Genomic DNA, 13,302 nt, shown 5'->3' with positions numbered 1-13,302 from the left:
AGTGACAAAGACTGAGTTCAACAAAGGACAATTTTTTATTATGGCCAAGTGTATCTGTCTCGGCTTTCATAATATTTTCAAATTTGCGTTCAATCATATTTTCCCACATAACCACGGACATGCTGATTACAGACGTATTCAGCCATACCTCTGCATGAAATCCAATGTGGTTTTTTCTCCTTATGGCCTATAATTGTTTTAATCAGATGGAGGCTACTTTAAATACATACAGTACTCAAGCAGCAATATATATTTTGTTCATGTTTTAAAACTTGGCTTTAAAAAACATTGGCCCCTAGATTGCCAGCCTCACCTTAAAAAGCAAGGTATTTTTCTTTTACATCTGTTTCTGTTTTTTTTCTTTACACCCAAAATTAGAAGCACTTTTGTTTGTGTTCTTATACTAATACCTTGCACCTCTGTTATATATTTGTCAGCTTGCCTTGTGATTGCTGGTTAAGCTCTTACAAAAAGCTTAGACACAGTTCGTATCTTCCTCAGAGCCCAGCACCCAATAAGAATATTCTGAAAACATTTTGTTGAATAAATAAGTGGCTAGGTTGTTGTTGGTTGGTTGGTTTGGGTTTGTTTATTTGCTTGTTTGTTTTGGGAGTGTTGTTTGGTTTGGTTTGGTTTTGCTCCTTCAGATTCTACTGTTGCAGTCATAGCCTTCAGTCATTATTTTAAAAGAACCCTTCCTCATAAGTGACAGTGCTCTTTTTCCATTGCTTTCAGAGTAATCCCAGAACTTGATGTTCTGTTATTTACCCTGGATGATTTACAAAAGGATATTGTTCTGTAGCACATGTGCTATTGTGCTATGTTATGGCTGTGACAAATTTTGCATTGCAGAATAGACTCCAAATATTTATTTTGTCTGTTCACGCTAAGATTGAGGGTGCAAAAATTGCACTCACAAACCCTGTGTAAAATAAGTTTCTTAAAATATCTTATTTAGTGTTGAAGATGAAGCTGTGGATAAAAACATTTTCAGAGACTGCAGCAAGATTGCTTTCTACAGGTAAGGAAAGTGAATATATTATCTAGATCAAAATTTTTCAGACTATTTCAAAAGTGATGTGTATGAAATTTTTGAGAAATGTTAGACTTTCTAAGGAAAGGGTCAGTTAGGAAATTTAATGATTAAGAAATTCATCAGACAGGAGACTTTCACCTTTATATGTTTACTGCTATACTATTTTAAAGTTTTCAGTAAACAGACATTTTATTTTTGAAGCCAAAATTTTTTCAAACTAACTTTTAAATTTTATGTCTTTGAATAGATAATATTTTTACATGGCTCAAAAATAATATAAAGCAGCTGATAGGTGATTTTAAATACAATAATAGTAATAATAATTTAAAGAGGTATACACTGAAGCTAGGCTCAGTGGCTCACACCTGTAATCCCAGCACTTTGGGAGGCCAAGGCAGGAAGATCACTTGAGCCCAGGAGTTTGAGGTTACAGTGAGCTATGATTGTGCCACTGCACTCTGACCTGGGTGACAGAGGGAGACCCTGTCTGTTAAAAAAAGGTATATACATTGAAAAGTGTTACCCTTAGCTTTTCTCCTTCTACTTCATTCCTCATCTTGTCTCTGTAAATGGAGCTTGTCCTCCCTTTTTATAGTTGTATAGTATTCCATTTGGGTAGATGTACTACATAGTTTATTCATTCTGTCTCCTACTGCTAGACCTGTGGGTTGTTTTTAATCTTGCTAAAATGGCACTAGAGGTTAACATATGTCATTTCCTACACATGTGGGTATATTTATAGGATAGATTTCTAGGAGTGGGATTACTGGGTCAAAGAGTTAATGCATTTGAAATATGTTAAATATTGCCAGATTTCCTTCCATAGGAATTATACTATTTTGTACTCCCATCACATATGAGATTGCCTGTTTCCCCAGATCCTCAAAAATGATGTCTTTAAAATCTTCATTTTTGAATGTCTTTATGTGATCCTGAAACTGAAATCATTAAAAATTATGACTTTCTAATTTATTCACTCTTTTTTCTAGAAGAAGAAAAGAATATCATTTTAATTCTAAACAGGTATCTAGAGGAAAGTCTACAATGAATGCCTGGTCACCTTGTTAAACCACTAGATTATATTGTATTTCCACTAGAATTTATTGAGTTGCTACTAAGTGTCCATTTCATGAAAGAGGGAGGGAAATTAACAAGCTTATAAATGTCATCTATGAAAATTGCCCCGCCTTCTCAATAAAGGAGACAAAATGCCATCCTTTGAGCAGTGTTATGTTGAACAATTTCATTAGTATTCTTGTTAGTACTCATCTTATTAGCACTGTAATAATAAGAGTACTATTATTAGTACTTTATTAGAGTACTAATACTGTCTATGCCCAATTATTTAATATTATAGTGAATTTTAATGACTTCCACATGATATATAACCTATTGGATACTGACAGTCACAAATAATTCTCATGCATCTTTACACTTCATACCTGTAGGCGTCAGAAACAGTATCTCTCCAAGAAGTCCACCCATCAGGCATTACTAGACTCAATCACAACAAGCGAAGACAGCACCAGGTTCAAAATCATCAATGAAGCATCTAAGGTGAGATAGAAGTATTTTCTACAGAGGATAATTTGTTTCTGCATTTATTTTAGTTGAATGAAGTAAATTTCCACAAAAGCTCATTAAAGCTATGTATTTTTCAAAAATAAACTTTGTTAGAGAAAGAATGTCATCTTTTTCACATCTCTACTGATACACTTTAATATTAATATGAATATCAACATATAGATTGCCTGTGTATCAGATGTTTTTCTAGATGTTTTACAAATGTTATTTCCTTTTAATTAATCTTCATTATGCACTAAGGTACATTATATTATCCCCAATTTTCAGATAAGGAAAATGAAGTCTAGAAAATCACTTGCCCAAAGTCACACAGTAACCAGAATTTTCTCCTGTCAGACTCCATCAGACACTCCTGTGCTTTCTAGCCTTTCTAGCGCTATTACACAACGCACAGTTGAGCTAGGTACAGATTCAGTGAATGTCCAAACTTCAGAATGCAGGTGGAACAGGGGAGAGGCAAAGGGACTATGCAGTTGAAAATTTAAGTCACAAGTGTTCCATCACCTGAACTGCTTCACTGGCAAATCACCGTAGTTCTTCCCTACTGAAAGGCTTAGAGCCATATATCTAAAGTGCTTTTTCTCACCTGTCAAGTTGCCATGCTACTTCAGATGGGCCAGTCATAAAAAGAAGCATTATGGGCTGTGCTAGGAAGTGTGACTATACACAACTGCCTTGGGCTTCCAACCTGAACCTCACTTCCAGATCCTCCCCCATCTTCTATCTAAAGGCATCTGAAGTTGCTAAGGCCTCTAAAACCAATCTGACATAATTGAAAGACATAGTTAAGGCCATGCAGTCTGGATCCCCTAACAGCTTGGATAATAACTCTACCAACTCACTAACAAATCCCAGTTCTGGGAAGCTGATTTTCACTCCAAAGCTGTGAGAGATCTCCTGTGTCCACCATAGCTGCTGCCCTGTAGCATTGTACTGAGGAAACTCATCAGAGCAGACAGAACATCAGTGAGTTCTCTATAATATTTTTAAGGCCTTTAATTTAGAAAGGGGTCCCAACATTATTCCCAGACAGAAGGAGCAATTGTACAGTGAGGAAAGCTCCCTTTGTTATGAAATTTTAGAGATTTTAGCCATTTCATATATGTGGAATCCTCTGCCATATAACTTTCTTGCCCAAATTCAAAATATGGGCTAGAATCATCAACAGTTCTGTGTTCTCTATCCCTGTCCCCTGTCCTCAACCTCTATAACTTCTATGATAGTTCTGGTGGCAGTACACTTAGTTCATCTCTCTTAGCTGCACAGATGAGACAGTTAGCCTTTCTCTAAAACCTAGTGCTGATTCTTATACCAGCCATTTTTTCTGGAGGAATTTGCCCCCTTGCTTAGCATCTTTGATATCTTTGAGTTCTCAGCTCATGGTACCCCCAAAGTCATAGGTCCTCTACTGCTGATCCAGGTCTCCCATATTATATATCCTTTTGTAGACTAGTTTGATAGCTGTTCATGGGAAAAAATGAGGTAGCACTAATTTCTTTCCTGGAGAGCCACCCACTTTTTGCATGTGGTCTAACAGCCTGACACCCAACTCCTCTATTCAGGATCAGCAGAAACAATTGGCTCCAGGAAATGCAGTGCGTCCACCCGAGGCCTTCCAGGAGTCTTTAGGCCTTCCACCAAATGTCAGGAGTCTTCCTGTCTCATTTTTCCTGTCATCTTCTCATTTTCCTTCCTGTTTCCATTATATTTAACCCCAGAGGGTTGTAGTTGTTCATGGTCAAGGCAAGAATCCCTATCCATTCTTGAGGAGGCTGAGTATATTGAGCACCTAAACAATCCACTGGTATGAAAACACGTGTTGAGGCAAAGTAAATGAAACAAAATTACCCTGAATATCAGTGGTGGGCAAAATGAAATTTCTCAACACAGCCTGATACCAGTTAATGGTGGATGCCCACACATACCCTTTTACACTACTATGGATCAGTTTCCTTTTTTGGATCCTGAAAATGTGAGGGACAATGCTGTTCAGGTCAGGTGCCAGGAGCCCAGCAGATCTGAATGCCTTCAAAGGACAAGAAGCCACAGTCCGAGAAGAGCTACAAGATCTCAGCACAAGGCAGCACCTGGCCCAGAAGGAAGCTGAGGAGCCCAATAAGTGAGGACAAATTATCTGGGATGTCAGCAACATAGCTCCCAAGACTGAGAACCTTGAGGACCCCTTGGAACAGACTCCATGTTCAGGTATTGGAAATATTGGAGCCGCACAGGGAAACTGCATGCTCTGATCTCAGGCAAATGCATGCAAATATATATTTTGGGAGATCACCCTGAAATTCTGAGCTGAACTCTATCTTAATGTCTTCCTTGTCATGAGGAGTTGAGAGGACTAATAGGGACTTAAGGTTTCATGCCCTCTGTCAATCTTGTAAGGACGGTAATTTCTAAAGTTGTCTGTACCTTATATCCAGTTCATTGCATAATCAAAGAGCCTTGATTAAAGGTTATTCCTGGGATGAGATGGGTGTTTCAAGGGGATTGCACATTAGGATATGGCACAAGTGTGGTCCAAAAATTTAAAACAAGCTGCATACATCCACTTATTCAGACTGATAGTTTTTTATTTCAGGTTCAGAGAGCCCAGAGTCTAAGAGGATCGTATTTAGCTCACAGCTGCAGTTCTCAAATTGCACTGATGAGGCAGATTCTGACAAACCCAGCACTCTTAGTGCCTGCCTGCCTGCCTCCACCCCTTTAAAAATCCTTAAAGTGGTAACTTTGGAGTTGTCAAGATTTGTTGTTAACTTTTGAAATCCTTCCTCTCAATTCCCTTCCCCCAATCTGCCCCTTAATAAACAACCAGGAAGTAGAACTAAGCTTCATTCAGGGTTGTCTTAGTCTGCTCAGGCTGCCATAACCAAATAATGTAGACTGGGTGGCTTAAACAACAGACGTTTATTTTTCACAGTTCTGACGGTTGGAAATTCCAAGATCAAGGTCCCAGCAGATTCAGTGTCTGGTGAGGGGCCTCTTCCTGGTTTGTGGATGGCCACCTTCTTGCTGTGCCCTCACATAATGGAAAGAGAGAGAGAGAGAACAGTCTCTCTGGTTTTTTCTTATGAGGGCACTAATCCCACCTGAAGACTCTACTCTCGTGACCTCATCTAAACCTAATTACCTCCCAAAGGCCCCATCTCCAAGTACCATTACATTGACCTTCAAGATGCAAATTTTGGCGAGACACAATTCAGTCAGTAGCAAACATGATATTTCTAGGACGTGGATATATTATAGAACAAGCTGAAGTGTTGACCTACGTGCTGTCAGAAGGTCAGGACATCCAGGCTTTGAAGAAAGGCTGGTTACAGGTTCAGATGCATAAGTTTTCTCACATAGGGTCCCAATGCTTATTTATGATGACAGAATAATCAGGTAGATATTTGGTAAAGTAGCTCCCAAAAGAAAATCTAAAAAGTAAGGGATAAGGAAATTGTCGACTGCTTTTTTCGAACTCATTTTTTTCCCCCTACTATTATCAATTTTCTATCTTTAGTGAAAATTTGACCTGGATTGAGAAACAGAGAAGATCTGGGCATGTGACCTCACCACAGGGAACTGTATGCTGTCTTTTGAGTCTACCTAAAAAGCACTGCTAGACCTTGAAGCAGGTCTTTGTCTTTAAGCTACTTTATATTGCTAATTTTGATGCTTTCTCATGGTACAGATGGCCATTTAGCAACATATTTATTTTTGTTTGCAGCCTGTTTGCCAAGTTTCACCAAAGACAACACTGCCAGCAGCTTCTACAAGGAAACAGGGATATCTCTGAGCCCTCCATGAACTTGCCACTGGCTTCTTCATCAAAGCCTGATAAAAATGAGGCTTTGCCCAACCAGCCACCTCCTCAGCAGATGAGACACAACTACCACTTGTTAGCCAGTACTGTTTCTGCAGAAATGGCCAGGAACAGGCAGCTAATTTGGGAACTGGCTAAACAGTCAGAAGCATACCTGGACAGGCTAGTTGTCCTTGGGGAACAGGCCAATGCCCCGTGTGAGGTTGCCAGTGTTCTGTAGAGAATAAGTGCTTGTAATAAACCAATTGGCTGCAACTGTGGAAGGGGCCATTAGTGCCCTCCAGCAATTTAATGAACTCTTAGACTATTGTCTAGATCCTGGGAGGTCTTGATGAACAGCTGGGAGAGATGGTTGCTCACTTGTCTAGGGTTTTTATGTTAACTCTTCTTTACATTCTAGTAGAGAGACCTGATATCAGAGGAAAAGCAAGATCAACCCATCAAGGAGGAATTGATGGAGTCATAATTTCCCTTAACACCCACTACCACTTAAATATGTGTTCTAGGGCTGTTCTGTTAACTCTATTACAGTCTGTGCTAGTTGTGATCCCCAGTTTGGGGTGAATAAAAAGTTTCTATATAAATCAACCCTCTGCTTGAATATGCAGACAAAGCTATTTCTACCACCATGATCTTTACAAAGTGTCTGATATTTTTGCCCATGTGACCATAAAAAAACTAGACTTATGGATAAAATACTACCAGGTTTTAATTGTTATTACTGAGTATGGGAGAAATAAGATAGGAAAGGGAATTAATACTGTTTCCTAAACCGTGAGAGGTGTGGGCTTCTGAGTAAAGGTATATGAAAAATCAAGTGGAGACTTGTAGTTCTCAAAGGAACTTCCAAAATATATTCCTTTCTCTGAGGATTTATCTCAGCTCTGTGTAAGTGAACATTTACACATCTTAAAAAAAATTTTTTTCTAAGGGACAGAGTCTCACTTGTTGCCCAGGCTTGAATCCAGTGGCTGTTCAGAGACACAGTCATCATACACTATGGCTTCAAACTCCTGGGCTCAAGCTCTCTTCCCACCCCACCTCCCTATCCCCACCAGTAGCTAGGATTGCCATGTGTGTTACCATGCCCTAGCTCATCTTAAATATTGCTAAGGGAGCAAAACACATGCTGCCTCACCTTATTTTAAATGTCCATTTAAAATGTTTAGGTGTATGTTTGTTCACTTATTTTACATAAATTGATCTGGCAGCAATTTGAGTGTAACTACTCATATTATCTGAGAATTAATACCAAATTCTCAATTTAAGCAATCCAACTTCTATAATTTATCTTCTTAATGTATTAATATTTTTTTCATTGTCACTTCCAATCACCACTAATAGAAGGAAGAGATTTGGTAGTCTATTTGTATATTATTTGTTTATAAATATCCAAACAGGTCCCTACCAAATAATAACAGGAATATCTAAAAATCCTTAATATTTTAGAGAGAAGAATATAACATTTATGTCCAGACTTTTTGAAAGAGCAAGGTTTTGGTGGAAGAATTAGGCAAGAACTGGCAGTTAAACCTCAAGGAAGTGGCTTTTAAACTGTCATCCACAGATCCCGGAGGTTTCCATGGAGGGACCTCGGGGCTCAATATAGGGAGGGGAGGAGACTCTCAGGTGGGGACAGTGAGCCACTCCCCACTGTCTTCAACCCAAGTGGCTTTACTTATTGTGCTTCTAGGAGTCTGCGGACCTTTAAAAGAAAAGTTAAGCTGATATAGAAAAACTACATGAGCCAGATCATAGGAGCAAATGCATGCTAAGGTCTAAGGAAAGTATGTGTCTGGACCATGAAAGCTATATTGCTGATAATAAGAGATAAGAATGAATCTGGATGTTGGCCCCGAAACAGGCCATCTTATTGGAAATATTTGCTAGTTAAGTTAAGTTAAAATTTAAATGGAGCTTTAACTTTGATTTATACATAAAGTCATTATGGTGAAAGCAACGTTATTGTTACCTCCTCACACACAATTAAGATTTTTTTTCCTGGGCTGTGCAGCCTTAAGGACAGAACATCAGAGCAGTCTTTGGTTTAAAACAATTTTTTTAAGAAAAAGGTATTTTACTAAAAATAGGAAGATCTCTGAGTGCATAACTAGATGCAATTTGTTAATCATATGTAGGCAGACAACCTATGTGGTCTCTGCTTACGATGTTCTTGCCCATTTTTGCCTACCCAAAAATCCTACTAATCCCTGAAGGCCCTGCTTAAGTCCTTTCTCCTCCAAGGAGATGTCCCAGAACTCCTCACCTTACAGTCATTAATATTCCCCTTCTTTATTCTCCCACAGTGCTGTTCTTGCCCTTCTGTCTTAGCACTTATCTTGGAATGCTTTATGTTAACTTTGTATCTCTTTCATCTACTCTAAATTGCAGTCTGCCCAAGAGTTCAGTCATCACAATATTGGATGCCAAATAAATGTTAATTGAATTGAATTTGAGAGAGCAATGGAAATATATGTCTAACTAGGAAGAGAATATATAATCTAACAGGATTTCAGCTTTAGTATGTACTTGGACACATTTTCAGATGTTAAAATTCAGATAGGACACTCGAGCAAAAGAACATTAAACATGTAAGAATTACAGTATGATCATTACTACATCATACCCCTGTCTTAGAGTATCTATAAAAGCATCTATAGCCAAAGCACTATTTACCTGGTCACTCTTCAGTATCATGTCACTGTTTAACTGCCCTGACTGCTCTCTACATTCCCAAGAGGCTAAATCACAGTAACATCTTTTTTTGGGGTTTTGTGCTGGCTTATCATTCTCCATACTTCCTATGTCTTACTTGTACCACATGGTACCTTTTCTATACTATGTCACAAAACCTACCCAGCTTACCTCCATTTAACAGACATAATAGTAACAATATAGGTGCCCAGCTGTAACCACAATTTGTCATCACACTTCATGAAGAATTGGAAATAGACCAGTGTGGCATAGCACACCAGTTGAAAATCACTGTTTTAAAATATTTTTCTGACCTAGATGCCTCATTTTGTAGCCTGAATCCAGCCATTTCTATTCTCCTGGAGTTTTGTTGTTTTGTGTTTTATTTTTCAAATTCTATATTCTCTTCATAGTTCTATGTTATTTCCATCTCCCATTGTGGGCAGAATTTTACATAAATTCCCCAGCCTCTTGAAAAAGTTCCCCTAGGCCTTGTTACCAGCTGTAGAAAAATCAATCACAGCTTGATTTTAGTGCAGCAAGTCTCATTTCATCCACCACGGGAGAACTCCAGTGATCATCATTTTACTCTATTCTTTTCTCTTCTGTAGCCTGCTGCCCTTCATCTTTCATTCAGCTGGAATGTAGTTACTCTGGTTTTAACACCCAAACTCTTATTTTTAACATATCTCTAGTTTATCATAGATACAGTAGCCATATGCCCCAATTTTCCAAGGCCAGTTTCAGTTTATGCCTGTCATCCAGACTCCTTTCACTCTAAAGATCCTGGTTTAGACAATTATATATTTACCTAACCATAGAACACATAAAGGGTATTTCTTGTTGCTAGCACAGGTATAGCTGAGCAAGTACATATTAATACATAGATCGGGGAGCTTTTTATTATTGACATTGTTCTCCAATTTGTTTTGCCTATCATAATTTACACAAATACTTTTCTCATTATTATAATTTATGTAGAATTGACCATCACTGGAGTAACCTGTTGAAGCTAATGTCATGAATGTATTTCTAGGTTCCTCTCCTGGCTGAAGTTTATGGTATAGAGGGAAACATTTTCAGGCTTAAAATTAATGAAGAGACTCCCCTGAAACCCAGGTATGAAGTTCCCGATGTCCTCACAAGCAAGCCAGGCACTGTAAGGTAAGCCAAGGAGTAAGGTATCTTAGATACAGCCTCAATACGTTCTTTTATTATACCTTGAATAGTAGATTTTGTATGTTCGTCTTATTTTGTCTTTTCAAAGCTACAATGATTTGCAGAGTTAGTATTCAGTTATTTGGGGATAAGTTTATCTATTTTCTATGGATATTCTGTTTTTTCTTCATCCACCCTTTGACTCATCAGCACTTGTTAATGGAGAGAAACAGAACTTTGATTCCTGCTCTCCTTCTCGTAAAGAAATTGGTTTATTTAGCCAGACTTCGGGAGCAAGTAGAAGGAAAGCTGCTTATTAACTCAGATTAGCAACAAGTCTCCAGAGAAATCTAATATACTAGCCAAACTCCCATGCTTATAGTAATTTATACAATTAGACTGACTCATTTTTAATTAAGTTTATTCTCAGAAGTCTAACATGTCATTTTACTCGGAGTCAGAAATAAATTAATAATCAGTGTCTAGGTGAAAAAAAATCTTTGGGGACTAAAGCATTTTTCAAGTGCCTGCAAAAATCTTTTCCAGCTATCATACTTTCCAGTGATATTTCAACTCAGTTTTGCCTGTTGGTTTCTGTTATTTTTTCATATTACTTCGCTAAGGGAATATAAGATTATACCAGATGCTTTACTTTTTAATTTTTTATTCATTTATTTATTTTTGATTTTTAGAGAGAGGGTCTCACTTTGTCACCCAGGCTGGAGTACAGTAGCATTATAATAGCTCACTGCAGTCTTGAATTCCTAGGCTCAAGCAATAGGACTATAGGTGCATGCTACCACTCCCAGCTAATTTTTTTTATTTGTATTTTTTATAAAGACATGGGTCTTGCTGTGTTGCCCAGGTTGGTCTCAAACTCTTGGCCTCAAATAATCCTCCCATCTTGGCCTCCCAAAGCACTGGAATTATAGGCGTCAGCCACCACACAGGTCCAGATGCTTTAATTTTCACTATATTGAGCTGGACACAGTGGCTTATCCTGTAATCCCAGTGACTCAGGAGGCTGCAGCAGGAGGATCAGTTGAGCCTAGGAGTTCAAAACTAGCCTGGACAGCATAGCAAGACCCCATCTCTAAAAAAGAAAGAAAAAAAGAGAAACAGAAGAAAGGAAAGGGAAGAAAGAAAGAAAGGAAAGAAGAACATTAGCTGGGTGTAGTGGCACGCCTGTGCTCTCAGCACCTTGGGAGGCAGATCACTTAAACCCAGGAGTTCCAGGATGCAGTCAGCTATGATGATGCCACTATACTCCAGCCTGGGCAACAGAGTGAGACCCCGTCTCTAAAAAAAAAAAAATTAAGAACTTAGGAAACAGGAATTAAAGAGACTGTTCTCAAGGCTTTTGCAGTTTGACAATTGTATCAATGCATATGTATAGCCATTTAGTCACAATGTATTATTTTTTACTATCCTGGAAGACTTTGCTAGTAGATCCTTCAACATTTTTACATCTGTGTTTGTATGTAAAATTAGTCTATAATTTTCTTTTTCTGTGCTTTCTTTGCCATGTTTTAGGGTCATGGTGATGTGAGCTTTGTATTGTAAATTTGGGATGTTAGTTCTCCTTCTGTACCAACTTCTTTCTAGAGGGCCTTTGGCTACTGCAGTAACTAGAAAGCAAAAAACTATATTTCTCCATTTCCCTGACTCCCTTGTAGCTAGAATTTCTGATGTAATTCAGTTTGCACAAATCAGATGCACTTACAGAAATCTTGATTTCAGAATTGAGATCCCCATTTTGCTTCTGTGGATTTGGCAGCTATAGAGTGGCTCTAAGGCCATTAATTAGGGCCATAGTTTCCTGGTCTCTGGATTACAGCTAAGGTGGCATGATCCTAAAGCCCAGCAGTTGCCACTGTGACTTCTGATTACCCAACTTCCTGATCCTGGCTGAGCTAGAAGGTCCACTGGCCATACAATTATGCAGTATTGTTCTAGGGGACACAATTGGACACCCAGCCTAGCACCTACTACCTCAACCCTTCCCATGATGTTTAAGCAACTAATTCTCCATATTAGGGAATTTGCTTTCTGCTTAAAATAGGCAGATGTTTCTGTTATCTACAGTTGAGCTCTGGTTGATACAGTAGTTGGTGTCAGAAATGGGTGTAAGCAACACCCCCTCAAAGATGGGAATATGAGATTGGCTGGCTGACCTAGTTGGATTTAAAGGCAATGAGGGCCTAGTTATCAAAAGTGAATGGGATACTAGTGTTATGGGCTGAATTGTATTGTGTCCTCCCAAAATTCACATGTTGAAGCCCTAACCCCCAATACCTTAGAATGTGACTATATTTAGAGATAGAGAAATAGGGCCTTTGAAGAAATAATTAAGCCAAAATAGGATCATTAGAGTAGGCTCTAATCCATCATGACTGGTGTCCTTATAAGAAGAGGAGATTAGGGTACACACACACACAAATAGACAGAGAGACAACTACGTTGAGAACACAGTGAGAAGGCAGCCATCTGCAAGCCAAGGAGATAGGACTCACAGGAAACCAATCCTGCCAACACACCTTCATCTCAGACTTCTAACCTCCAGAATTGTGGAGAAATAAACTTCTGATGTTTAAGTCACCCAGTCTGTGGTATTTTGTTATGACAGCTTTACCATACTAATACGCCATGGCAAAATTACTTAAATTAGTACCAGTGGTCAACTAAAATAAAGTGCTTCTTGAAAGCAGACCAAGCAGTAGAACCATACCACATAATGATTGTCATGCAGAATTCAAAACTCTGAGGTAGGCTAGCTGCTATTAGCTTCACTGAAGAGCTGAAAGAAAACAACAGTCTCAGGGCTTTAATTTCTTAGCTCAAAGTACTGTCAGAAAACCAATAAGGGCCAGCCGTGGTGGCTCACACCTATAATCCTAGCACTCTGGGAGGCCGAGGCAGGAGGATTGCTTGAGCTCAGGAGTTCGAGACCAGTCTGAGCAAGAGCGAGACCCCATCTCTACTAAAAATAGAAAAAATTAGCCAGGCATGGTGG

The 13,302-nt window shown here is 38.7% G+C and overlaps 1 protein-coding gene across 2 annotated transcripts in view; it reads left to right on the top strand.

The window, feature by feature from the left end:
- The window catches only part of GANC (glucosidase alpha, neutral C), a 58,008-nt gene that overhangs the window by 996 nt on the left and 43,710 nt on the right, over positions 1 to 13,302 (top strand). The window contains exons 2-4 of one of the 2 annotated variants that reach the window (XM_069461154.1): positions 959 to 1,021; positions 2,485 to 2,593; positions 10,168 to 10,295. In XM_069461154.1, coding sequence (XP_069317255.1) covers positions 959 to 1,021; positions 2,485 to 2,593; positions 10,168 to 10,295 — 300 coding nt within the window. Of the gene's footprint in view, positions 1 to 958; positions 1,022 to 2,484; positions 2,594 to 6,341; positions 6,411 to 10,167; positions 10,296 to 13,302 lie in introns of those variants that run through there. The other variant, XM_069461164.1, reaches the window with a different exon arrangement.

The sequence above is a fragment of the Eulemur rufifrons genome, chromosome 2 (genome assembly GCF_041146395.1).
Source record: "Eulemur rufifrons isolate Redbay chromosome 2, OSU_ERuf_1, whole genome shotgun sequence".
Classification (NCBI taxonomy): domain Eukaryota; kingdom Metazoa; phylum Chordata; class Mammalia; order Primates; family Lemuridae; genus Eulemur; species Eulemur rufifrons.
The sequence above is the reverse complement of the archived record's forward strand: the minus strand, read 5'-3'. Positions and strand labels throughout refer to the sequence as shown.